The sequence below is a fragment of the Pelophylax lessonae genome, assembly GCF_965119305.1.
Source record: "Pelophylax lessonae genome assembly, chromosome: 1".
NCBI lineage: Eukaryota > Metazoa > Chordata > Amphibia > Anura > Ranidae > Pelophylax > Pelophylax lessonae.
The window spans coordinates 563,331,786-563,359,774 of record NC_138768.1 but is presented as its reverse complement, the minus strand read 5'-3'; the positions used below and the strand labels follow the sequence as shown (position 1 = coordinate 563,359,774).

Genomic DNA, 27,989 nt, shown 5'->3' with positions numbered 1-27,989 from the left:
CCAGGGCATTTCTGTCCTGGGGTATCTGGACGACATTCTGGTTCGGTCTGCGACCAGCCAGGGTCTGGAGGAGGACCTGTCTGTCACGATGCAAACTCTGCAGGAGTTTGGTTGGACGATAAATTTTCCAAAGTCGACACTGAGTCCGTCGGTTCCTCTTCCCTACCTGGGAATGATCCTGGACTCGGTGCAGAACTCTCCAGGAGGAAGTCAGGTCCCTCCGGGACGTTCCGCTCTCGTCTCTGCGGACGTGCATGAGATGTCTGGGATTGATGGTCTCGGCCTTCGAGGCGATTCCCTTTGCCCAGTTTCACACGCGGGGTCTCCAAGCGGAGATCCTGTCCATGTGGGACGGGCGACCTCAATCTCTGGATCTTCTAATCTCGTTGGGCCATCGCACCAGAAGAGACCTTCTGTGGTGGCTCCAGTCCCCGATGGTGTCCGGGGGCAAGTCGTTTCGTCCTATCTCGTGGACGGTGATCACCACGGATGCCAGCCTGTCGGGCTGGGGTGGTGTTCTGGGCGTTCTGTCCGCCCAGGGAACTTGGTCGGAGGGGGAGTCCTCCCTTCCGATCAACATTCTGGAATTGCGTGCGATAAATCTCTGTCTTCATCGCTGGACGGACCGGCTGCAGGGCTGCCCGGTTCGGGTGCAGACGGACAATGCCACGGCGGTGGCCTACATCAACCACCAAGGGGGCACCAGGAGTGCCCGAGCGGCTCGAGAAGTGGCCGACATTCTGACTTGGGCCGAGACTCATGTCCCGGCGATAACGGCGGTGCACATTCCGGGGGTGGAGAACTGGCAGGCGGACTATCTGAGTCGCCAGACCCTGGATCAGGGGGAATGGTCTCTCCACCCGGCTGTCTTCCAGATGTTGTGCGCGAAGTGGGGTCTTCCAGATGTGGACCTGTTCGCGTCTCGTCTCAACAACAAGGTAAGGAGGTTCGTGGCAAGGACGCGCGACCCTCGGGCAGACGCGTCGGACGCGTTAGTGGCCCTGTGGCATCAGTACAAGCTGATGTACGCGTTTCCACCGATTCAGTTGCTGTCCAGGTTCCTTCGCAGGTTACAATCGGAACGCAGCACGGTGATTCTTGTGGCGCCGGACTGGCCTCGCCGGTCCTGGTACGCAGACCTTGTGAATCTGGCGGTCGACCGTGGCGTCTACCTCTTCGAGACGATCTCCTGTCTCAAGGGCCGATATACCATCCTGCTTTACAGTCGCTGGCTTTGACGGCCTGGCTGTTGAGACCGAGGTCCTGAAGGAGAAGGGTCTCTCCCCGGAGGTTGTTCATACCTTGATCAACGCGAGGAAGTCTTCCTACCGTACTTGGAAGGCCTATTTTGCCTGGTGTGAGTCCAGGGGGTTTTCACCCCGCACGTACTCGGTTTCCCGAGTGCTGTCCTTCCTTCAAACAGGTGTCGATCAGCGTTTGGCGCTGGCTACGATAAAGGGTCAGGTGTCTGCGCTGGCCGTTCTGTTTCAACGTCCCGTGGCTTCCAACTCCTTGGTTGGCACTTTTGTTCAGGGAGTGCGGCATCTGGTTCCTCCTAGGAGGGATCCTCTGCCCCCTTGGGACTTGAATCTCGTTTTATCTGTGTTACAACGTGCTCCTTTTGAACAGATCAGGGAGATCTCGTTGTCTATGTTGTCCAAAAAGGTCGCCTTTTTGGTTGCGATCACTTCGGCTCGCAGAGTGTCGGAGCTGGCGGCTTTGTCCTGCAAGTCTCCGTATCTGGTTGTTCATTTGGATAAGGTGGTCTTGCGACCTAATCCTTCTTTTCTTCCGAAGCGAGTTTCGGAATTCCATCTTAATGAGGATATTGTCTTGCCTTCGCTGTGCGCGAAGCCTAAACATCCGAAAGAGGTGAGACTACATTCTTTGGATGTTGTTCGGGCGATAAGGGTTTACCTTAAATCGACTGCGTCTTTTCGAAAGACGGATTCCTTGTTTGTTCTTCCAGAGGGTCCTCGGAAGGGCATGGCGGCGTCGGCCTCTACCATCGCCAAATGGATCAGGCAGACCATTGAACAGGCCTATGCTTTACAGGGGAAGGTTCCCCCTGTGCCTGTGAAGGCGCACTCGACTAGATCTCTGAGTACGTCTTGGGCCTGTCGTCATGGGGCTTCTGTAGCCCAGGTGTGCAAGGCGGCGACCTGGTCGACCGTGCACACTTTCACAAAATTCTACAAAGTAGATGTTCAGGCATCGGCGGATGCTTCCTTTGGCCGCAAGGTTCTTATTGCGGCAATTCCCTAGGGTCCCTTGTTGGGGACCTCTGGCTGTTGGGATAAGTTTTTTATCCCCTGGTTCTTTGTCTTTTCCTGGGTTGTTGCTCCTGTTGAGCAATTATTTTTTCCTGTAGCCCAGCTGGTTTCCTTCCTTTGGTAAGGTTCCTTTCTTTGATGCGGAGACTGCGTTGCCTTTCGGCGCGGATGCGTTTCCCACCCCTCATGTTTGCACTGCTTTGGAATGTCCCCATATGTGACGAATATGAAGAGGCGGCGACTGTCGGAGGACGTAAGAGAAAACGGAATTTTGTAAAATCTTACCTGTAAAATTCCTTTCTCTGAGTCCTCCGACAGTCGCCGCCCCCGCCCCTCTTTTGGGGTTTGGTTGTATACTCTACTGCTATTCCACTGAAACTGAGATATGGTTGCAGGAAGTAGGAGGGTATTGACTGAGGGGACCACCCCTTGAGGGTGGGATATGTTAAAAGCTTTAATGTTAACATATTCTGTTGCCTAGCTACTCCTTCGGAGCAAAGTCTAATACCCCATATGTGACGAATATGAAGAGGCGGCGACTGTCGGAGGACTCAGAGAAAGGAATTTTACAGGTAAGATTTTACAAAAATTCAGTTTTTATGCCTTTTTTTTCCCCCACAAATAAAGCTTTCTTTTAGTGGTATTTGATCACCACAGCATTTTTTTATTTTTGTTGCGCTATAAATCAAGAACAATTTTGAAAAAAAAAAAATATATATATTTTGTTTTACCTCATGCTATAAAACATATTCAATAACATTGTAAAAAATCTAATTTATTCATAGATTTAGCCCAAAATGTATTCTGCTACATATTTTTGGTAGAAAAATCCCAATAAGTGTATTGATTTGGTTTGTGCAAAAAATATTGCTTCTACAAACTATGGGATATATACTGAAATTTTTATTCCAGTAATGGCGGCGATCAGTGATTTATAGCGAGACTGCGATATTGCGGCGATCAGTCTTACACTTATGACACTTTGTGGGAACCAGTGACACTAACACAGTGATCAGTGCTAAAAATATGCACTGTCACTGAACTAATGACTGGCTGGGAAGGGGTTAAACCTCTAGGGTGATCAAAGGGTTAAATATGTGCCTAGCCAGTGTTTGTGTACTGTGTTAGGTGCTTTCACTAAGGGAAGTGATGGAATTTTGTTCCCTTTGCAGGAAGCCAAGTCAATCACACCCATTATGCTCAGCCTTGTTTACATTTTCTAAATGTACAGAAAATAACTGGCTATTAAGATTTATAACACCATTGTTGATTCAATTGTCTTAGAGGATCAGGAAGGACTTTTTTCCCCCCTGTTGGAGCAAATTGGGCCTTGCTTTATAAGAAAGTTTTGCCTTCCTCTGGATTAACTGTGGGTTTAAGCTTCTGTATATGCAGGTTTTGGATGTGTTTTTTCAACATAACTATGTGACTATATCTGAGTCTCCATTGAAGGCCTGTATCCATACTTCCTGTCCAGATGACTGATGTCGGGCACAACAAGACGTGGGTAAAAATCTTGCTTATTTAGTGCCCCCCCAATCCCAGCCTTATGTTTACCTATCTTCAATCAGGCAACATATCGCTCACCAGTTCTCAGAGCCGCTTGTCAAAATGTTCTCTGCTGGACCTACGTATGTACTTTGCACTCCCTATCATTCCTATGGATTTTTGAGTATAAGCTTGCATCTTGTAAGTTTATCCTGGGTGTCTGATTTGGGTGATCAATCAATTTTTTTTGAATATCCGCAGACCCAGAGTCGGCATTGGGCAGTGTTAATTTCGTCGACTAAAATGTTTTCTTCGACTAAATTAACACAATTTTAGTCAACTAAAATACGACTAAAACGAAAACAATTTAGATGACTAAAATACAACTAAAAATAAAATGTCATTTTAGTCGTAAGACTAAAATACGACTAAAACTAAAATGGCATTTTACTCATAAGACTATAACTAAAACTAAATTAAAAATTGACATCAAAATTAATACTACTCTGCTGGCCATTTCTAAATCGGCAACACAATTCCATCCAGAGCCTATAATAGTCACACATTAAAGTTTAAAACCTGTATTACACCACCGCATAAGCATAGGTAAGGGGCATCTACTAAGCTGCTGAAAGAGAAAAAATAGGAAAAAGGCTTACCTGATATTTTTTCTTAATAGTTAATGTTGGTAATATTTTAAGGTAATATGTGCAATGACATTACAGCCAATAGAGTTTACAGTTTTTTATTTATTTTTTTTATTTTAAAGATGTTATATATCACAATGGCTAAATCTGTGTTTGTAGTTAACCGCTTGCCGACCGCCGCACGACTATATACTGCGGCGGTCAGCCCCTCACAGGCAGAGTGACGTATCGGTACGTCACTAGCCTGGGAGGGTCTGGGGAGCGAGCGCGCTCCCGCGCGGTCACGGTACCCCCCCCCCCCCGCGCGTGTGACTCTGCGATCGGCGGGGGAGAGGGAGAAAGTCAGGCAGCTTGTGTAAACAAGCTGCCTGTCATTCTCCTCGGTGTAAAGACACTGATCACACGGATCTACTATGTAGATCCGTTGATCAGTGTCCTTACAGCTGTAGCCACAGCCAATCACAGTAGAAAGCACGCCCCTAGGGACACACACAGCCCCTCCCTCCCAAATAAAGTTAACCCCTTCACTACCAGTGTATTTTTACAGTAACAGTGCATATGTATAGCACTGATTACTGTAGAAATGTCACTGGTAACCCCAAAAGTGTCAAAAATGTCAGTCAAGGGTCCGATCTGTCCGCCCCAATGTCGCAGTCCCGCAAAAAAAATCGCAGATCGCCGCCATTGCGCGTTAAAAAAAAAAAACAACAAAAATGACAAAAATCTTTCCCTTTGTTAGTAAACGCGATAACTTTTGCGCAAACCAATCAAAATACGCTTTTTGCGATTTTTTTTTTTTTTTTTTTTACCAAACATAGGTAGCATAAAACAAATTGGCCGAAAATGTTAAAAAATTTAGATTTTTACATTTTTTTTGGGGGGAATTTCATATAAAAAAATGTGCAAATTTGCAAAATTGACGCTCTTTTTTTGTTTATAGCGCATGATCAAAAAATCGCACAGGTGATCAAATACCACCAAAAGAAAGCTCTGTTTGTGGGAAAAAAAGGACGTCAAATTCGTTTAGGTACAGCATCGCACGACCGCGCAATTGTCCGTTAAAGTCACGCAGTGCTGAATCGCAAAATACCCCCTGGTCGTTTAGCAGCCAAATCCTCCGGGGCTTAAGTGGTTAATACCCATAATAATAACATATTATTCGATTTTTACTCCAGGAGTATATAATTTGTTTGGAAATTCTAGAGAAATGTTACGGTTATCCCGGTGGAGGACGCTCCGTCCTTTCGGGATCCAGTGGACCGTAAAGTGGAATCTATATCCCGCTCTATATTTTCCCTGATAGGGTCAGCCTTAAGGCCAGTGTTCACCATTGCTCTGGTTGCACAAACATTGACAGAGTGGACCAAGTTGTTACGCCGAGATCTGGAGGGGAGAAGTCTCCCCCCGGCAGTATCGGACTTGCTGGAGCAGATGGTACAAGCGCTACAGTTTGTCTGTGACGCCGCCCTGGACGCCGCTCCATTAATGGGGCGCGTATCGATCTCAGCGGTGGTCCTTCAGCGTATGCTGTGGTTAAAATGCTGGTCAGCGGATCAAGCTTCCAAAAAAGCTTTGACTAACCTCCCCTTTCAAGGGGATCGCCTGTTTGGTGCCACCTTAAATGAGATCATCAAGGGTATCACTGGTGGTAAGAGCACCTTTTTACCACAGACTACTAAGGGGGAAAGCACCGCGTCGTAGACGGGGACCTTCCTTTTCCGCTCATAAGAAATTTTTTCGCTCCTCTGGGGCGGGCGATAAGGCGAAGTCCTCCAAAGCCCCCCCAGGGGGATAAAAAGGGCGCTGGTCAAATAAACAAAGGTCCGGCCCTGCCAGACCTGAAGATAAGACCAATACAGCCTGAAGGTGCGCCCCCACCCATATCTGGGGTGGGGGGACGTTTTCACCGGTTTCCGGACCCATGGCTCTCCAGGATTCAAGACAAATGGGTTCAAGAGGTCATACGGGCAGGATACAAGATCGAGTTTCGATCACTTCCACCGGTGCGGTTCTTCCCTTCCAATATCCGACTATCCCCGGACCGCTTAGAAGCTTTGCGGGGGGCAGTGACAGATTTAATGCAACAAGGAGTGGTGGTCCACGTTCCTTGGACAGAACGTTTTCAGGGGTTCTATTCGAACCTATTCACAATACCCAGAAAAGAGGGCAAGGTGCGTCCAATTCTAGACTTGAGAGCACTCAATCTTTTTGTCCAAGTACAAAAATTCAAGATGGAGTCCATTCGCACAGTAATGGCCTCCCTGCATCAGGGGGATTTTCTGGCGTCCATAGACATCAAGGATGCCTATCTTCACATTCCCATTTATGCAGGACATCAGCGTTTTCTTCGCTTTTCCGTGGGAGAGAAACATAATCAGTTTGCGGCGTTACCCTTTGGTCTCGCCTCTGCTCCCCGGGTCTTCACAAAGGTCTTGGCCCCAGTTTTGGCACTGTTGCGACAGCGGGGCATATCGGTTCTAGGCTACCTGGACGACCTTCTACTCCATGCGGATTCTCCACAGGCTCTGTTACTAAACTTGGAGATCACGATGATCTCTTTGGAAGAGTTCGGGTGGCTGGTGAACCGGCAGAAATCATCCCTGGTCCCTACCAGGAGACTGAACTATCTGGGCCTAACTTTGGATACATCCTTAGCAAAGGTGTTTCTCCCGGTGGAGAAACTCAGGAAGATTCAGTCGGCGACTCAGTTATTATTGACCGTCAACTGGCCTTCTCTGCGGACTTGCATGAGGGTTCTGGGACTGATGGTGGCCTCCTTCGAGGCAGTACCGTTTGCCCAGTCTCATACCTGGATTTTCCAAAAGGAGATTCTTCTCAAATGGAACCGGAATCCCGATTTCCTGGACAATCGGATCCGGCTGAGCGAACGGACCAGGGAATCTCTGGTTTGGTGGCTTCGATCACCAATGCTCAGTCAGGGGAAGTCATTTCTTCCAATCTATTGGACGATTGTCACCACGGATGCCAGTCTATCCGGGTGGGGAGGGGTTCTCAGGAGACTATCTGCTCAGGGGCTCTGGTTCCTGGAAGAATCCAGGTTACCGATAAATGTATTGGAACTGAGAGCGATCAGACTTTGTCTGATTCACTGGACCGAGCAGCTCCGGGGCAACCCTGTGCGGATCCCACGGCAGTGGCCTACGTCAATCACCAGGGGGGCACCAAGAGTGTCCTGGCGGCCATGGAAGTGGCCAGCATCCTTCGTTGGGCGGAACGATTTGTTCCAGCCCTCTCCGCGGTATTCATTCCGGGGGTGGAGAATTGGCAGGCAGATTTCCTCAGCCGTCAGATTCTGGATCAAGGGGAATGGTCTCTTCATCCAGAGGTATTTCACCAATTGTGCCTTCGTTGGGGCACCCCGGATGTGGATCTGTTGGCATCTCGGCTCAACAGGAAGGTGCGGAGGTTTGTAGCTCGCTCCCGAGATCCTCTAGCGGACGCCGCAGACACGCTGGTCGCCCGTGGGGGCAGTACCAGCTACTGTATGCCTTTCCTCCTCTCAAATTGCTGCCTGAAACTTCTTCGCAGGATAGAGGTGGAGGGAATTCCAGTTATCCTGGTAGCTCTGGACTGGCCTCGTCGGGCCTGGTACGCCGACCTGGTCAGGCTGGTCATAGACGTTCCTTGGCGACTTCCTCTCAGGGAGGATCTGCTGTCGCAGGGACCGATCTTCCATCCTGCTTTACGATCGCTGGCTTTAACGGCCTGGCTGTTGAGACCCAGGTGCTGAAGGACAAAGGGTTGTCGGCTTCAGTTATTCCTACTCTAATTAAAGCAAGGAAAGCGACTTCCAGAAAAGTCTATCATCGCACATGGAAGTCCTATATCGCGTGGTGTGAATCCCTTGGGTTTCCTCCACGTTCCTACTCGGTGGCCCGTATATTGGCTTTTCTGCAAAAGGGGGTTGAGCAGAAACTGTCCTTGAGCACTATCAAGATTGTTAGCAATCTTCTTTCAGAGGCCTCTGGCTACTCATTCCTTGGTGCGGAGTTTCATCCAGGGGGTGCGGCACCTGGCTCCGCCGGTGTGCACGCCCTTACCGCCCTGGGATCTTAATTTGGTGTTGTCGGTTCTTCAGAAACCTCCCTTTGAAAATATTAGGGAGATTCCCTTGCTTACTTTATCCCAGAAGGTGGCCTTTTTGGTGGCTATCACTTCTGCACGCAGGGTGTCAGAACTGGCCGCATTGTCCTGTCGTTCCCCATATCTGGTGGTTCATAGGGATAAGGTGGTTCTTCGTCCGAATCCATCCTTCCTTCCTAAGGTGGTTTCAGATTTCCATCTAAATGAAGATATTGTGTTACCTTCCCTGTGTCCTAAGCCCAGTCATCCTCGGGAGTTTGCGTTACACTCCTTGGATGTGGTTCGGGCGATCAGGGTGTACTTGACTACTACGGAATCTTTCCGTAAGACGGATTCACTTTTTGTGATCACGGATGGCCCTAGAAAGGGGTTGCCTGCGTCTGCCGCGACTATCTCTAGATGGATCAGACAGACGGTGGTACAGGCTTATTCTATTAAGGGTCGGGTTCCTCCGTTCCCTGTTAAGGCACACTCCACTCGGGCGCTTAGTGCTTCCTGGGCCTTCCGCCATCAGGCGTCAGTGGTTCAGGTTTGCAAGGCGGCTACCTGGTCGTCGGTTCATACCTTTACAAAATTTTACAAAGTTGATGTGCTGGCATCGGCGGATGCCTCTTTTGGCCGCAAGGTTCTGCAGGCCGCTGTTTGAGGAGACCGGTGGTCTACCTCGAGGGTTTTTTTCTGTTGGGTTTTCAGTTGAGTCTCATCCTTTTGTCTGATGAGCCTTTAAAACTTCTAGTTGGCACCGGTTGGGCCTTCTGGATTGGATTTTGATTTCCGTTATCCCACCCCTCATTTGTGGCACTGCTTTGGGACGTCCCTACTGATATTAATCAAAGAGGACTGCGTCTGTCAATGAGCGACAGAGAAAATTGGATTTTTTGTAAGAACTTACCGTAAAATCCTTTTCTCTTAAGCTCATTGACAGACGCAGTACCCGCCCCTCTATTTTTGAGTTGGGTTGGGTTAAATTCTCTGACACTGCTTTGTGACATAACTAACATCCTTGTAGCAGGGAGAGAGAGGATATACCCTCTGGGACTGCCCCTAAGGTGTGGCCAGAACGTTTTTTCCTGCCTAGTGTCCTACTCCTGTAGGGGGCAGTATAACCCTACTGATATTAATCAAAGAGGACTGCGTCTGTCAATGAGCTTAAGAGAAAAGGATTTTACGGTAAGTTCTTACAAAAAATCCAATTTTAGTCAAAGGACTAAAACTAAATCAAAATTTGCTGCCAAAATTAACACTGGCATTGGGAATGGGTTGTACAGGTATTTTGAGATATGTACAGCTTTCCCATTAGAGCCTACAGAAAAGTTTTTTTTCCCTACACTTTTTTTAGGCTTATAGCGGCACTGGTATTTTTGATCTACAACTGTTTGTACAGTTATACTACACAAATACCTAGCCTAGCATCCCTCAGAAATGCATGTAATAAAATACCACCAAAGCTAATCAGAATCATCTGACTAGTAATGACATGTATGGTTGATTAGCTGAATTAATTTCTAAAGCCAATTGCTAAATGTACAGAAAACAAAAGTTTACTGGTTTTCCCTTGCATTGTTTTTTTCTGTTATTTGAATTGTCACATTCAGAGCCGGTTCACACTGCCGCAACCATAAGTCGCCCCATGTCTGAGCGACTTTTTACCGCGACTTGTGAATAATTTTGCGCGACTTATATGACAGACTACTTTGTATTTGGCCAATCAGAATATGATGTGTTGTGACCTAATTCCCCTTTTCTGTTTTTTTTTTACTCATTTCCTAATTGCCCACCAGTGCCACGTATCAGTGTTCACCAGTGCCACTGCCCACCAGTGCCACGTATGTGTCCACCAGTGCCACTTATGTGTCCACCAGTGTCACTGCCCACCAGTGCTACGTATCAGTGTCCACCAGTGCCACATATGTGTCCACCAGTGCCACGAATCAGTGTCCACCAGTGCCACATATCAGTCCCACGAATCAGTGTCCACCAGTGCCACATATCAGTGCCACTGATCAGTGTCCACCAGTGCCACATATTAGTGCCACGAATCAGTCTCCACCAGTGCCACGAATCAGTGCCCACCAGTGCCACGTATCAGTGCCACGAATCAGTGTCCACCAGTGACACGTATCAGTGCCACGAATCAGTGTCCACCAGTGACACGTATCAGTGCCACGAATCAGTGTCCACCAGTGACACGTATCAGTGCCACGAATCAGTGTCCACCAGTGGCACGTATCAGTGCCACGAATCAGTGTCCACCAGTGCCACGAATCAGTGCCCACCAGTGCCACGAATCAGTGCCCACCAGTGCCACGTATCAGTGCCACGAATCAGTGTGCACCAGTGCCACATATCAGTCCCACGAATCAGTGTGCACCAGTGCCACATATCAGTACCACGTATCAGTGCCACTGATCGGTGTCCACCAGTGCCACATATTAGTGCCACAAATCAGTGTCCACCAGTGCCACGAATCAGTGCCCACCAGTGCCACGTATCAGTGCCACTAATCAGTGTCCACCAGTGACACGTATCAGTGCCACGAATCAGTGTCCACCAGTGACACGTATCAGTGCCACGAATCAGTCTCCACCAGTGGCACGAATCAGTGTCCACCAGTGACACGTATCAGTGTCCACCAGTGCCACTCACACAGACCAAGCAGAGATAATGGAATATATATACCATTACATATGTGTGTGTGTGTGTGTATATGTATATGTATATATATATATATATATATATATATATATATATATATATATATATATATATATATATATATATATATATATATATATATATATTACCATATAGGCATGGCTGCAATGTGGGGAATGCCTGGCTAATCTTTCTTCTTCCTGGAAAGTCTGATAACAAGTCGCTTCAATTAAGATAAGGAGGCGACTCCCATTGAAGTATATGGGACAAGTCGGATCACAAGTCGCCTCAAAGTAGTACAGGACCCTTTTCTGAAGTTGGAGCGACTTCAGTAGTGCCAATTAAGACGGCACTGATTGATTAACATTGCTTTTGTTATGTCAAGCGACTTGGGGCGACTTGAGGGCACACATGTCACCTCACAAGTCACGCTAGTGTGAATGGGCTCTCAACCTCTTTGTTTTTTTTTTTTGTTTTCGTTTTTGTTTTTTTAACCCTGTCTTTCTCTTTTTATACAGCAGATCCTGCAGCTCTTGGATTTATTATCTCCCCTTGGTCTCTCCTGCTGCTGCCCTCTGGAAGCATATCATTTACAGATGAAAATGTTTCCAATCAAGATTTGCGTGCCTTCACTGCACCTGAGGTTCTCCAAAGCAAGTCCTTGTCTTCTCTTGCAGATATTGAAAAGGTAAGTCTTTCAGTCTCAATGATACAATTGCAATCTTTACAAACTATCTTTTTCCATTAAGAAAATAAATCAGAAACAAATGCAAGCTATCACCTAAAGGACCTATAGACATGAAGACCTTTCCAGTCACTGCAAGGTCACATAGTAAACCATTGCTTTCTATGTGCCCTGTTCACACTGCAATACTGGAGCCATGTGTGGCGCAGAAAAAAATGCTGAGACGTGAATGAAGTGTACATGTACAAAATTTTTTTTAAAAAACAAAAGAATACCAAATAAAAAAAGGTAACAGTGCCTTGCGTTGTAAAACACCAGCTGGACCGTTTTAGCTTGAATGTATCCATGCTTCTTATAACGTGTGATTGTTGACACCTATAATAAATACAGTATACAGAATCTCACAAAAGGGAGTATACCCCTCACATTTTTGTATACATTTTATTATATCTTTTCATGTGACAACACTGAAGAAATGACACTTTGCTACAATGTAAAGTAGTGAGTGTACAGCTTTTATAACAGTGTAAATTTGCTGTCCCCTCAAAATAACTCAACACACAGTCATTAATGTCTAAACCACTGGCAAAGGTGAATACACCCCTAAGTAAAAAATGTCCAAATTTTGCCCAAAATGTCAATAATTTGTGTTGCCACCATTATTTTCCAGCACTGCCTTAACCCTCTTGGGCATGGACTTCGCCAGAGCTTCACAGGTTGCCACTGGAGTCCTCTTCCACTCCTCCATGATGACATCACGGAGCTGGTGGATGTTAAGAGACCTTGTGCTCCTCCACCTTCCGTTTTGAGGATGCCCACAGATGTTTAATAGGGTTTAGGTCTGGAGACATGATTGGCCATTCCATCACCTTTACCACATTATACCATAATCGGTGTATCGCAACCCATATAAATATCATCAAAGTATTGAAAACCAATGATAAAGTCCCACTGTATAATATCCACCACTGTGCAACTCAAGTGACAGTTCAAAAAAATATTCCAAGAAATATTGTGATCCAGTGAATGTAAAAACTATGCATATCATCAGCTCATCTCGCTGACATAAATGAAGGCTCCCCACTTGCTGAATAAGCTGAGTAGATGAGGTAACACTTACAGGTGGGAGGAATTGTTACTCTGGACGTTTTTTTAGTTTTAGTTTGTCAGCGAGATGAGCTGATTATGTGCATGGTTTTTACATATTTTTGTGAGTATTTTTAATCCCTAGGTTACATTTTATATAATATTCGAAGCAGAGAGTACTATGGTTTTCCATTATTTTATGGCTGCACATGAATAATTGAGACCCATAGAGGAGGACAGCGAGGTTTACAGATACCCTGTGGAGTACCCCTGTGTCATCCTGTAAGACATCCTAACAGGCGATTGTGATTCTGTAGTGGGGTCATTATCTGGAGTTTGGCAGGCATTTCAGCCATAAGGTAGTGGTCACCAAATTGGATTACAAAATTTTTAATTGTCACAGAATCCGAATAGAGAAAAAGTCTTCCAGTGGGAAAACTCGTTCTGGTTACAACTGTCTAAGACATGAGTGTCCAACCTTTTGGCTGTTCTGGGCCACATTCATTGTAGAGAAATTTTCTTGGGCCGCATATAAAATATATACTATAGTTAAGGTATATAAGTAATAAAACGCCACCCCCCCCCCCCCCGCACTAATTTAACACAACTAGAGGATGATCAAATGAAATGGAATCGGTATACAGAGGGTTACTTCTTCTGAGAGACATTAAAGGAACACTCTAACCACCATGAGCACTTCAGTGATTTGAAGTGGTCATGGTGGTAGGAGTCAGAAACACTGCACATGCTGGGATACTTACAGTTATGTCCTGGGGGTTAGTAGCACCCCTAGCACATATGACTTAGGCAGCCATGTATGAACAAGGACATGACATATTATGACAAAACACAACTAGTTATTAAAAAACATATTGCAACAATTTACACACGCTAATGCACATACCTTTTCTACATCTTTTGCAGACTGCTGGCGGTTACTGCTGATGCGGTTACTGCTGGCACAGTTACTGCTGGCAGGTAATGCTGGTAGGTACTGCTGGCGGGTAATGCTGGTCATGCGGGTACTGCTGGTCATGAGATCGGGTACTGCTGGAGGAAGCAGCGGCTGCAGTAGAGTGCAGGGCCGCTGCTTCCTGTATGGCTCCTGTTACAGGCGGAGTGCATTTGATAACAGAGCTGGGGAACTATACAGGAAGCAGCAGCTCTATCACTGACTGCAGACATCCTAGTCTCCCGCGGCAGCCGGGAGATCGCACGGCACTTGCAGCCTAGTGCATGCCCATCTAATGCAGCCTAAACGGTGCCCATCCAATGCAGCTTCACCAGTGCGTGCCCATCCATTGCAGCCTGATCAGTGCCCACCCAATGTAGCCTCACCAGTGCATGCCCATCCAATGCAGCCTGAGCAGTGCCCATCCAATGCAGCCTTACAAGTGCATTCCCATCCAATGCAGCCTGATCAGTGCCCATCCAATGCAGCCTCACCAGTGCATGCCCATCCAATGCAGCCTGATCAGTGTCCATCCAATGTAGCCTCACCAATGCATTCCCATCCAATGCAGCCTCACCAGTGTGTACCCATACAATGCAGTCCGCAATGGAGAGAGGAGAGTCGCTGGATTACACAGAGCGGGGATCTCCCGCTTACCCGGCGACCGCTGTCGTACGAAATCCTGCCTCCTGGACCGGCTCCTACGATAGATGTCACCAATGTGCTGTCTATCATAGGAGCTGGTCCAGGAGGCGGGGCTTCGTATGACAGCGGTTGCCGGGTAAGCGGGAGATCGCCGATCTGTGTAATCCAGTGGATCTCCTCTCTCCTTACCTATTGTAATCTGGCGGCACTCGCCCCCCCTCCCCTCCGAGGCAGCCTCTGTCTACAGTTAGTTGGAAGCCGTTGTGGCCGTGCCCCTGACTCGACTTCCTTTCTCCCCAGCAAAAAAAAATAATAAATTGTCAGGGGGCAGTGGGCCGCATTACCTGCAGTTCTGGGCCGCAGGTTGGACATGCCTGGTCTAAGAGGCGAGATTGCTCTCACTTCCTATTGTTTCTGAATAATGGGACAATGGGGTTTTAATCTTACATTTAGCACTAGCAAATCCAGTATGAAGCAAGAAGGGTGTCCTGACTCTTCTCTGACTGCATGCCAGTTCTTGATCACTAAATAGTGAAGTAAAAATAAGGATAACATCTCTAGTCTAGAGCATGTATGAGAGAATCAAGGTTTGCAGTTTTAGTAGATCTTACAGCTAGAAGCCATGGAGAAGTACTCTAATATAAGTAAAAGGTCCATTGCTACACACTGTTGTAAACCCCTGTGGACTTCAGGGTTTCAGGGAACCCACAGCTATTGGGCTATAATTAAGGCACATATTTACAAAACAGTGAATGTGATATTTACTGAAGATTCACTGCCTGTGAATCTTTCCTGCTCCATACATTATTATAGTGATTGATTCACATGCAGTGAATGCGTAAGAAATGTCAGTCACTGCTTTTACTAAATATGCCACTATGTATATAGTATGAAGGAAAATAATATTGCACACAAGCTACCTGTCCACTAAGTCCAAGGTTTGACACTGAAAGCAGAGCCATATTTAGATATCCATGGTGATGCCACCCTTTGCATAGCTCTGTTACTTTGGGTACTAATTATTTTATTAAAAGATGCTGCTAAAATGTGCTATTGGAGGGACATGCTCTAAGATTTACATTTATATTAGATATTTTTTAATTTTATTTAATCCTCTGCATTGTGTAAAAAGGCGGTTTGATCATGTCTCCTCCGATCCTCACCTTATTGTAGTGTCTTCAACTCCTCTCCGGATATTATAGAGGCCAGGGGACAGGCTGCACATGCTCAGTTTGGTGTGTATTGCTAGAGAGTGTTGCATGTGATCAGCACGGGGCCAATCAGCACCGTTCAGACAGAGGGTCAGGGGTTCTGCAATCTTATAGGACAGTGACAGCAGAATGAACACTCCTCCTACAAGCTTTAACCAGACACTGATAGAATTCACAAGACTGCTATATAGTGCTGATGATAAACATCTCTTCCTGCATTTGGCTCTCATCTGCAGAGCACTAGACTGTTTCTTCATAAGAAGTGTAAATTCTTCAATTCAACACTGCAGACAAATGCACTACATTACCTATGCAGTGCCATGCCACATGCCTCATGTTTGAACAGAAACATCTAACACCGGAATGTGAAGATTTTTCTCTACTAAAGGCTGTGTGTACAAGCCAACAAATGAGACCATGAAACTGCACGGTGAATATTTATTTTACTGTGAAAAACAGGTACAGGTAGAAATAATTGACATTTTTATTTTGGGGGAACATTTCCATTTTGGGGGCTTAAATGTTTAAATGCTTGTAAATGTATATTTTGTAAAGTTGAGTCACTAAGCTATAATAATGAATTTTCATCTTTATGCCTTTCAATATGAGGTTAACCACTTCCCGCCCAGCCTATAGTAAAATGATGGCCGGGCTGTGGTTTAATTGTTGTGACTGGACATCATATGACCTGTTTTACAACATGCCGCCCATCAGTACCCATCATTGCCGCCTTTCAGTGCCCATCAGTACCCTCTATTGGTGCCTCCTCATCAGTGCCATCTAATCAATGCTGATCAGTGCAGCTTCATCAGCGCACATCAGTGAAGGAGAAAAATTACTTATTTGCAAAATTTTATAACCGAAAGTAAGAAAAACCTTTTTTTCTCTATTCATTGATGGACGCAGTCTCTGATGCATATCAGTAGAGTTATACTGCCCCCTACAGGAGTAGGACACTAGATAGAAAAAAAGTTCTGGCTATGCCTATGGGCAGTCCCAGGGGGTATACCCTCTCTTCCTGCTTAGGATGTCCGTTTAAATCTGCCTAGTTAGGACTAAGGACCTAATTCCTTGATGGGATCTCTGGTCCTGGCAAAGTTTTTTTTTTTTTTTTTTTTTTTTCTAGATCATTTTTTTTTAGTTTGCTTGTTCTGCAGTCGTCACCCCAGCCAGCCAGCGAGTGTGCACAGACCTAAGCTCCGCGAGTTAAACGTCTCGCCAGGTTGCATACGACCGGGTCTAGGCCCGAGTCGCAGTGTTCCTATCTGGCCGACAGACACCCCCCACTTCGGGGGAGAGGGGTTCTGTCAGGAGATGGCGCCCGCCTGTTCCGTTTATGGTGAGTAAATGTTCCCCCCTCTTCCCCTGGCGGATTTTGGGGTGGACGCGGGCCCCTCCCTGGAATGGTCAGACCCTCCCATTCCCAGGTTTCCCTCTGTTCTGTCACGCACCCCCTCTTACTACCAGGGGCTGGGACCACGTTCCGGGCTTGATGTGGGGGCGGGGGTGTGCCACTGGCGCCAGACGAACGATCTTGGGGGGGGGGGGGGTCTCTACCTGTTCCTCCATGGCCCACCTGCCGATCAATCCTGTTTTGGAATCTGGGGGGTCCCCACAAGGGTCCTCAGCTGCTCTGCAGGCTGCACGCGGCCGCCATTTTCTTGTAGCCTCATGTGCTGAGGAGATCGGCGGCTATCTTGGTACACTCGGCTCAGCCATTTTGCGGTTGTTCTCTCTGTAGGAGTCAGAATGGGAGTTCCTGGAGGTGTTTTTTTGTGGTTGGAGCCCCTGGATCGAGCTGCTGCTGGCACGTGCTGTGCAGATGTTCTGGGCCACCTGCTTCATCTGGGTACAGTGAGTATGGGGGTCTCTTTCTCTGCTGGAGTCTCCAGTGCGCTTGCCTAACCTTCGGGGGGGGGGGGGGGGTGCTGTAGCACGGGGCTTTTTGAAAAAAAAACAAAAACTTTTTTTGTCTCACTTTTTTCAGCCTTTGCTGACGGGTTCCCCTGGTGCAAACCTACAGACCTTGTGTCCCCACCTGACCATCTCAAGGTGGCCGCAGGGCCCTCCGGACCCCAGCTATCTACAGATGCAATTTCGGCAGTCCTGGAAGCATTTGTTTTGTGCGGTAGAGGTGGCCTTTAAAGGGCACGGTGCTAAGAAACGCCCTCCGCCTACCCCTGCCTCATCTGATGTCTCAGGTTCTGAGTCTGATTCAGCCACCGTAGACGCGGGTCTCCCTGAGGGTCCACTACCTCGCGCTCTGTCTCCTCTGATAGTGAGAATTACATTTCTACCTCCACTGCCACGCAAGATGAGGTGCTGGGGGACGCACTAGTTTGTTTTTGTGCGTGAGACCCCAAAAATGGAGGACGCAGCTGCGACTGACTGACGTGCAGGTTACGTTTGGCACTCACAAGACATCCAGAGCGGCAAAGGTTTTTTCCCTTTCCCGCATATCTTGATGCCATGCTCAAAAAAGAATGGGACCACCCAAAGTGTTCCTCTGGGGTGCCTAAGCGGATTGCTAGACGCTACCCTTTTGAGGAGTCCCTGATAAAGAAGTGGACTGTGCCACCTACTGTGGACCCTCCGGTTTCCAGGCTGAATAAAGCTACCGTGATTTCAGTGGAGGATTCCCCGTCCTTTAAGGATCTGGAGGATAGGAAGGGGGGGGGGGGAGTCTGTGGCCCGCAATATATACTCCATGGCGGGGTCTGCATTGAGACCAGTGTTTACGGTTGCCCTTGTCATTGACTGAATGGGGACAAGTTACTACGCTGTGACCTGGAGGGGAGACAAGTACCTCCTGCCTTTGAGGAGCTGTTGGACCAGCTGGTGCAGGGGCTGCAATTTGTTTGGGATGCCACGCTGGACACTGCTCCTATATTGGGCCGACTGCCGATTTCAGCAGTGGCCCTCCGGCATATACTATGGCTAAAGTGCTGGTCTGCGGATCAGACTTCAAAGAAGGCCTTGACTGATTTGCCTTTTCAAGGAGATCGCCTGTTTGGAGCTACCTTGGATGACATCATTTAGGGTCTCACAGGGGGGAAGAGTACCTTTCTTCCACAGGCTAACAAGGGTATGGGCCCTCGTCGTAGACGGGGTCCCTCCTTTGCAACACGCAAGAAGTTGTTTTTCGTCCCTCAGGGTCAGTCGATAAGGCAAAGCCCTTCAAGGCTCCCTCGGGCGGTTGTGGTCTGGCAAACAAAAGTTTGGTTTCTCCAGACCTGCGGACAGGACCACCTCAGCCTAAAGGTGTGCCCTCACCCATATCTGGGGTGGGGGGACGTCTTTGCCGGTTTCCGGACCTGTGGCTATCCCAGATACCAGACAAATGGGTTCAGTTGGTCATACGGTCCGGACACAAGATCAAGTTTTTAACTGTCCCTCCGGTAAGGTTTTTCCCTCCAATGTGCGACTGTCCCCGGATCCTTTGCTGGCTCTCTCTGGGGCAGTTCAGGACCTGGTACAACGGGGGCTTTTATTCAACCCGGATCACGGTTTCCAGGAAGGAAGGCAGGGTGCATCCAATCCTGGACCTCAAAGCTCTAAATTGCTTTGTGCGACTTCAAAAATTCAAGATGGAATTGGTTCGCACGGTGGTGACCTCCCTACATCAGGGGGATTTCCTGGCCTCCATAGACATCAAAGATGCCTACCTTCACATCCCAATCTGTGCAGGACACAGACAGTTGCTTCATTTTGCCGTGGGAGAGGATCTCGGCAGGTTGTCTGCTCAGGGAGTCTGGTCCCTGGAGGAATCCAGGTTACCAATCTGGAGCTGAGAGCGATCCGGCTTTGCCTAGTCCACTGGACCGATTACCTGCAGGGTTGTCCAGTGCGCATTAATTTGGACAATGCCACCACCGTGGCTTTTGTCAGTCACCAAGGGGTCACCAAAAGTGGCCTTGGAAGTGGCAGGCATCCTTCGTTGGGCGGAACGCTTTGTTCCAGCTCTCTCCGCTGTTCACATTCCAGGAGTGGAAAATTGGCAGGCGGATTACCTCAGTCGACAGGCCTTGGATGCAGGGCAATGGTCCCTCCATCCGGAGGTGTTCCAGCAGTTGTGCCTTCATTGGGGCACTACAGAGGTTTGTGGCCCCATGGGGTCAGTATCCGCTGATGTGTATGCCTTTACTCCTTTCAAGTTGCTGCCAAGACTTCTAAGCAGGATCGAGGCGTAAGGGATTCCAGTCATTCTTGTTGCTCCAGACTGGCCTCGCCGAGCTTAGTACGCCGACCTGGTCAGGCTAGTCGTAGACACTCCTTGGAGACTTCCTCTCATGGAGGATTTACTGTCTCAAGGGCCAATCTTCCATACTGCTTTACGGTCGCTGGCTTTGATGGCTTGGCTGTAGAAAAACAGGTGCTGAAGGACAGGGGATTGTCTGCTTCAGTGATTCCCACTCTGCTTAAAGCGAGGAAATCGACTTCTAGGAAGATTTATCATTGTACGTGGAAGTCATATATTGCATGGTGTGAGTCTTTTGGGGCTCCCCCTCGCTCTAACTCGGTGGCTCGGATCTTGGCTTTCCTTCAACGGGAGTTGATCAAAAGTGGGCCTTGAGTACTATTAAGGGTCAGGTTTCGGCCTTGACAATTTTCTTACAAAGGCCATTGGCCACCCATTCCCTGGTGTGTAATTTCCTCCTGGTGCGACCTCAGTTGCCACATTGGGACCTTAATTTGCTGTAAGTTCTTCAGAAATCTCCTTTTGAAAATATTCAGGAGATTCCCCTGCTTACCTTATCCCAGAAGGTGGCCTTCTTGGTGGCTATTACTTCTGCGCGCAGGGTGTAGGAACTGACGGCGGTGTCCTGTTGTTCTTCCTACCTGGTGGTTCACAGGGATAGAGTGGTACTTCGTCCGGATCCGTCCTTCCTTCTGAAAGTGGTTTCCAGTTTTCACTTATGAGGACATCATGTTACCTTCTTTGTGTCCTAAGCCAAAACATCCTAAGCAATTTGCGCTGCATACTCTGGATGTGGTTCGGGCAATCAGGGTGTACTTGGCGACTACTGAGTCTTTTCGAAAGTCAGATTCGCTCTTTGTACTCACGGATGGTCCAAAGAAAGGGCTGCCTGCGTCTGTTGCAACTATTTCCGATGGATCAGACAGTTGTGCAGGCTTATTCAATTAAGGGTCAGGTTCCACCTTTCCCTGTTAAGGCGAATTCTACTCGGGTGCTTAGTGCTTCCTGGGCTTTTCGCCATCAGGCATCTGTGCTTCAGGTTTGCAAGGTGGCTAACTGGTCGTCTGTTCACACCTTTACCAAATTTTATAAGGTGGATGTGCTGGCATCTGCGGATGCCTCTTTTGGCCGCAAAGTTTTGCAGACTACTGTTTAGGGGGCTTTTTGGCCTTCCTTGAGGATGTTTATTGTTTGTTTCAGGTGGGCCTCATCTTGTTGTTCTGATGAGTCCTGTGTTGCCTGGTTGGCTATGTTTATTCTTAGGGACTTGTTTTTTCTGCTGTTCCCACCCCACATTTTATGGCACTGCTTTGGGACGTCCCTACTGATATGCATCAGAGACTGCGTCCATCAATGAAAGATGGAGAAAACTGGAAAGTTGACTTACCGTAAAATCCTTTTCTCTTAAGTTCATTGACGGACGCAGTACCCACCCCTCTATTTTGAGTTGGTTTGGTATTATTTCTCTGATCCTGCTTTGATACAAAACTGACATCCTATGCAGGAAGGGAGAGGGTATACCCCCTGGGACTGCCCATAGACGTAGCCAGAACTTTTTTTCTGCCTAGTGTCCTACTCCTGTAGGGGGCAGTATAACCATACTGATATGCATCAGAGACTGCGTCAGTCAATGAACTTAAGATAAAAGGATTTTACGGTAAGTCAAAAATCCATTTTTTTTTCTTTTCCTCAAAATTTTCAATTTACATTTTTGTTTAGCAAAAAATAAAAAACCCAATGGTGATTTAAATTCCACCAATAGAGAGCTCTATCTGCCTGCCAGTGCCCACCAGGGATACCCACCAGTGCTGCCTTTCAGTGCCCATCAGTAATGACTGTCAGTGCCGCCTATCAGTGCCGATCAATGCTGCATATTCGTGCCCCCTCATCAGTGCTGCCTCATTAGTGCCTGTCAGTGCAGCCTCATCAGCGTATATCAATTGCTTATGGACTTTTAAACTATTGATTTATGGACTTTTTTCTTTTATCTTTTTTTCTGTTTATTTTTTTTATCACATATTTTTTATAGGGTCACGGCACACTCAATATGTACCATTCACTAATTTGTAATTCACTGCACCATATGTATTACGTTTCAGTACTTTTATAGTTACATTATGTTTTTTTGTGGTGACAACAGTCATAGATATTTACTGTCAGGTATTTACTATTATGGTGACAAGTCATTGATATTTACTGTTGGGTATTTACTATTATCCTGCTATTTTATGCACATTTATTTCTGATGCACATTTATTAATCACTAGAGATATCTTCGATATAATAGCGCCGCACTTTATGCTTCCATTTTGTGTACAGAGTGTCTTCTGTCGTGCTGGATGCTCACTTATCATCTCATAAGGTCATCAGTGCGGTATTATTTGTTTTTTTTTTTTTTTATATATATATTTGTTTCTTTGAACATTAGATACTGCAGCTGTTCCATCTGTACAACACGATATGTCTAATATTGATATTTTTTGAATATCGAGCCACATGCTCCATTTAATACAGAGGGTGTTGTAGTCACTGGTAGTGACACTGAACTAGGGGGATTATTCCTCACTCAAAAAATCTAATGGTATCTGAATTACATCTACAGTGGGATATAGCGTTTTTAGAACAGTATATATCTTAGGTGGAATGTTAACCCCAAACAAGGAGATTCAGATTTTAGATTCTTGGTTTAAGTATTTTAATGAAGCAGGTACCAAGTTTTTAAACTTTCTGATCACTAAAAAAAAAAAAGGAGTTGACTAACATCTATAGATAAGGAAATCAAAGATTTTAATGAACTTTTTCCATTTAAAAATTCCAACGAATATAGTTCCCTCTCATCATATCTCCAGAATCATTTGGAGAAGGCTGAGTGAGATGGGAGGAAGAAAAAACAGAAAAAATACTCCAGGGACGTGGGAGATTACAAATCAGGGGTTGTGTATAGTTGGCAAAAACTAGACACATCCAATTCTATCCCTAATGATTTATCTGCCCCTCCTGAAACCCAAGTCCTTCAGACGAGAGTGGACAAAGACACCTATCCTTAATCAAACACGTGCAGGTGCAGAGGGGGGTAGATCAAATCAGGGGGACAGCTCTTCTCACCAAAAGTGGGGGGGGGGGGCACTCTAATGTTCGAACCCCAAATGGTAATGAGAGGTAGAGGCCCTAACTCTAATAGAGGAGGTGGTAGAGGACAATATAGAGATAACCAATACAACTCCAATACCTACTATAAGGGCCATAGGACTGATGATTAATATGGGAGAAGACCCCCAATATGTTATGACTAACAGGGACCAAATAATTCCAACTCATACCACTCTAATAGACCACCTGTTGATAAATATAACAGGTATTCTTCATTGAGAGAAACCGGTACGGATGGCCAACATCGGTATATAGAGAGTATGATGATTATGACCGTCCTTATAACTATAACCAGTAAAACCTAAACTCCCATAATCAGGTTTTTCCCAGGGATACCCAGGGATGAAAAAGAGGCCCAGAACAAAAAGAGAGGCTCCAGTGGGGGCCAGAGAATTCAAAGGAAAAAGGAGAACTTCGTAGGTCAGGGAGTTTTCAATCTAAGTACCAAGGAATTTAGTACGGAAGAAAAAATGATTTTAGACAAGGGTCTTAGATTTGCCCCACCTAAAAAGTTGGACAAGTTTAATACTTTGATCTACAAAAATACATTAGGAAAATCAATATTCAGCGGTATTTTGATTTCCAATCCTTTCAGGAATGATTCTGAGTAATGACATCCAGGACTGTTGGTTCCGGCCTGTCTAACCCTTCCTTATTTAATCCTTAATCCACCAGGCCCGAATGCCCCAGCGGTTAATGTTTTTAGAGATTTAGTTATTAATGATTTAGACAAATTATCCACTAAAAGAACCTTTGGCCAATCCAGAACTAATGTGGGTTTAAAGTCCCTGTCGACAGGAAAGATTTGGTCATCCGCCCAAATAAGGGGGGGTGAGATTGTGATTTTAGATAAAGCAGAATATCTCAAAGAGATTAATAGAATTTTAAGTGACCAAGACACCTACAAAGAGTTGCCTAATAATCCTACTTCTATATATAAAAAAAACACCTAGTGAAACTTATTGATAAAGGTTTTAAGGAACATATTTTAGATGAAAAAGAGAAAGCATATTTAGTGCCACTTGCACCTAGAAAGTACACAAGGTCCCTATACATCCCCCTAGGTATTGTCAGTGGGATCGACTCCATCACTTCGCGCATTGGGCGCTACATAGACTTCTATTTACAACCCCTTGTCGGATGGAGCCCTTCTTTCCTTAAAGATACTTAAGACACTATTAGAATATTGGAAAATGTTAATATTTAACCACTTCTGGACTGGCCAATTTTTGCGATTCGGCACTGCAGTACTTTAACGGTCGTGCGACGCTGTATCTAAATAAAATAGGTTTCCTTTTTTTCCCCACAAATGGAGCTTTCTTTTGGTTGTATTTGATCACCTGTGCGTGTTTTTTTTTTTTTTTTTTTCTGGGGGGGGGGGGGGGGAATATATATTATTATATATTATATAAAATATAATTTTTTCTTTTTTTTTTTTTTCCCACATTCTACTATATAACATTCCCAGGAAAAAAATAAAAATTAAAGATCAAATTTTTTCATCCTTTTAGGCCAATTTGAATTCTGCTACATATTTTTGGTAAAAAGAAAAATCACAATAATCGTATTTTGATTGGTTTGTGCAAAAGTCTACAAACTACGGGAAAGATTTGTCATTTTTATTTATTTATTTATTTTTTTACTAGTAATGGCGATCTGTGACTTTTAGCGGGACTTTGACATTGCGGCGGACAAATCGGACCCCTAACTGACATTTTTGACACTTTTGGGGGGGACCAGTGACATTATGACAGTAATCAGTGCTAAAAATATGCACTGTTACTGTAATAATGACACTTGCAGGGAAGAGGTTAATCAAAGGTGATCAAAGGGTTAAGTGTGAGCCTAGGGGAGTGTTTTCTAACTAAATGGGGGACAGACTGTGAAATGAACATAGAGACTTGTGACCCTATATAGGAGGATCACAGGCGCTCTGTGATCATTTCAGGGAGAACAATGGTCTGCTGTGTTTACAACTGCTGACCATCGTTCTCTCTCAGCAGGGACCAATTGTGGGTGCCCGGCGGCAATCTGTCCTGCTGGTCCTGTGGATTGGCATCCCCACTGCCTAGTGAGGGCTCGCCCTCAGGAGCGCTCCCGCGAACCAATGTACCCATATCTTCGGTGGGCGGTTGGCAATCGGTTAAGGTGACTACATATTAGCAACAGCAGATGTAGCCTCTCTATACTTCTGTATTCCTCACCATCTTGGCATAGAGGCAGTCCAGTATTTTCTATCTCCGGATGATTCAATATCTCATGTCCAACGTAGTTCTATTATCGAATTGTTGGAGTTTGCCACCAGGCAAAACTAGTTTTGGTTCGATGGCAGTTTCTATTTACAGCAAAAAGGAGTGGCGAGGGGGGGGGGGAAGTTTGCTCCCAGCTTAGCCAATCTATTCATAGCTAAGTGGGAGGAGGATGTCGTCTATTCCCAGAATAGCTCCAACCTTATTCTGTGGGCCAGGTATATAGACGACCTCCTCCTTCTTTTGGATGGTAGCAATGAATCCCTGGAGGAATTTTCAGTTTTTTAAATAAGAATAATAGAGGCATCTCACTGACTTATGAATCCAGTCGAGAGGGGATTCATTTTCTGGATCTGGAAATTAAAAAATATAACCGGCAGTTTAGGTTTAAGACCTATTTTAAACCTACTGATCGTATTGGATTTATCCCTACTGACAGTTGTCGTCCTAAAGCATGGTTGCAGTCCATCCCTCGCAGTCAGTTCTTACTCCTGCGATGGAACTGTACTGAAACTTATGACTCTCAACAACAGGCTCAAGTTTTGAAACCGAGGTTTATAGACAATGGATACGACCAAACAATGTTAGATCTTGCAATACAGAGAGCTCTGGAGGCAGGCAGGAGTTCTCTTTTATTTGGTAAGCTTCATCAGAACAAAGGAGATACATTTAAATGGTCTTTTTTTCATTCCAGCATAGACAGATAAAACACATTTTCAATAAAAATTGGGACATTTTGAAGAATGATCAATTTTTAGATCCTTTGCTGCCGGATAAAGCTAAAATTCTATATAGGGGGGGCTCCATCTCTACAAAGTAAAATTGCCCCTAATATTAATATTCCTCTGGTTAGACCTTAATTTTTCAATGAAATGACCGGTTACTATCCTTGCAAAAAATGCAATGCATGCCAACATAATGTTCGGGGTAGAGCTAAGCCACAACAATTTAAATCTACTGCCACTGAACGTACTTGCTGTATAAAACAATTTTACACCTGTACTACTAAAAATGTAGTCTACCTGTTGACATGCCCTTGTGGCAAACAGTAGGTGGTCAGAACCATTTGGTGCAGTGAATTACTGAATACATAGAAAATATCAAAGGTTTGATTAATCACAGTTTACCTAAACATTACCATAAATATCATAATTGTCATCCGAATGGTACAGAATTTATCATTATTTATAAAGTGGTTCCTCCTTGGATGGGAGGAGCGAACATTAGAGGAGTCTCACGCCTTGAGACGTTTTGAAATTATGACCTACGTTACTCCCAGTTTGGTATGAACATGGAGTGGGATATGAATGCTTTTATTACTAAAGCCTAGTTCTCCCTAGACATGTAAGATTAATATTAAAATTTGCTTTATTTACAATTTTTTATATATGTTTTATGGTCTATGATTTTTTTTTTTCTTTATTATGTGGCCTCAGCTGCATAGATCACCTGAATTATCACCGCTTGCCAGTGACAATTTTTTACTTTTATAGTATTGTATATAAAATATATATTTTATAATATTGTATTTGTTCCATCCAACTAATATGTAGTTTGTTTGGTGAGTTTTTTTTTTTTTTTTTGTCACTTGGGTCCTTTTGGCGCGGTGACAGTTAAGTATTTTCCCCATAACTATAATGAGGGTTTGCTATAGTAAGTGAGGAGGTACGGAGGTGCCTCATGATGCATAGAGGCTTGATGCGCTATTCCTCCTGTCCGAGATAGAGGCTTGAGTAGTTTGATTTCCGGTTTCAGATACCGGGAATTCAGCAGGAAAGCTGGTGTATGCCATGCGCGCTCTATACTGAAAGCGAGACTTGATACTCAGGCATAACCTTTTGAATAAAACCCTTTACTCTATGGTTATATACTATGTGGAGGTTTTTTGTCTTTTCCCTCTGGATATTCTTTGAGCGCAACTGGAGAAGAGTTTATCCATGTCCTATTGTGACTCTGTGAATTCCTTATGGAGTTGTTCCTATTGATGGTGGATGTGGAGTATTCTGGGGTGTGGAGTGGAAAGTGGCGGGAGAGATTTTTACCATCGTTCTCCCCTTCCCTACCAGGTGTATATACACCACTGCCTGTGTTGACCCAATAGGCGTAAGCCAAACTGGGTCCATTAGCTCTGGTAAGCCTCCTTGATGTCGGTTGTGGTTGATCTATTCACATAGTTTTCAACATTCACTTGGATCTTGAAGATTCACATTTCCACATCAATTTCGACTTTTTGATTTATGGACCTTTGTCTTTTGTCTTTTTTATTTTTTATCTTGTATTTTGTATAGGGTCACAGCACACTCAATATGTACCATTCACTAATTTGTAATTCACTGCACCATATGTATTATTATGTTTCTGTACTTTTATAGTTACCTTGTTTTTTTATAATCAGTCATTGATATTTACTGTCAGGTATTTATTATCCTGCTATTTTATGCACATTTATTTCTCAATCACTAGAGATGTTCACTATATGCTTCCATTTTGTCAACAACTATTACTAAACAGCATATTGGTTTGGTACATTTTGTGCTCCACCTTCAACATGACTGTCATCTGATATTCTTATAATTAGTTACTTTGAGTGCTACATGAGCTTTCAAGTAAGAATTGTCAACCTACCTAGCATTGAATGCCTTAAAG

The 27,989-nt window shown here is 45.4% G+C and overlaps 1 protein-coding gene across 1 annotated transcript in view; it reads left to right on the top strand.

Moving 5' to 3' along the window:
- The window catches only part of PTPN13 (protein tyrosine phosphatase non-receptor type 13), a 541,021-nt gene that overhangs the window by 140,812 nt on the left and 372,220 nt on the right, over positions 1-27,989 (top strand). Inside the window, exon 3 of the mRNA XM_082263089.1 lies at positions 11,686-11,855. Within this exon, the coding sequence (XP_082119215.1) occupies positions 11,686-11,855 (170 nt within the window). The remainder of the gene's footprint in view (positions 1-11,685; positions 11,856-27,989) is intronic.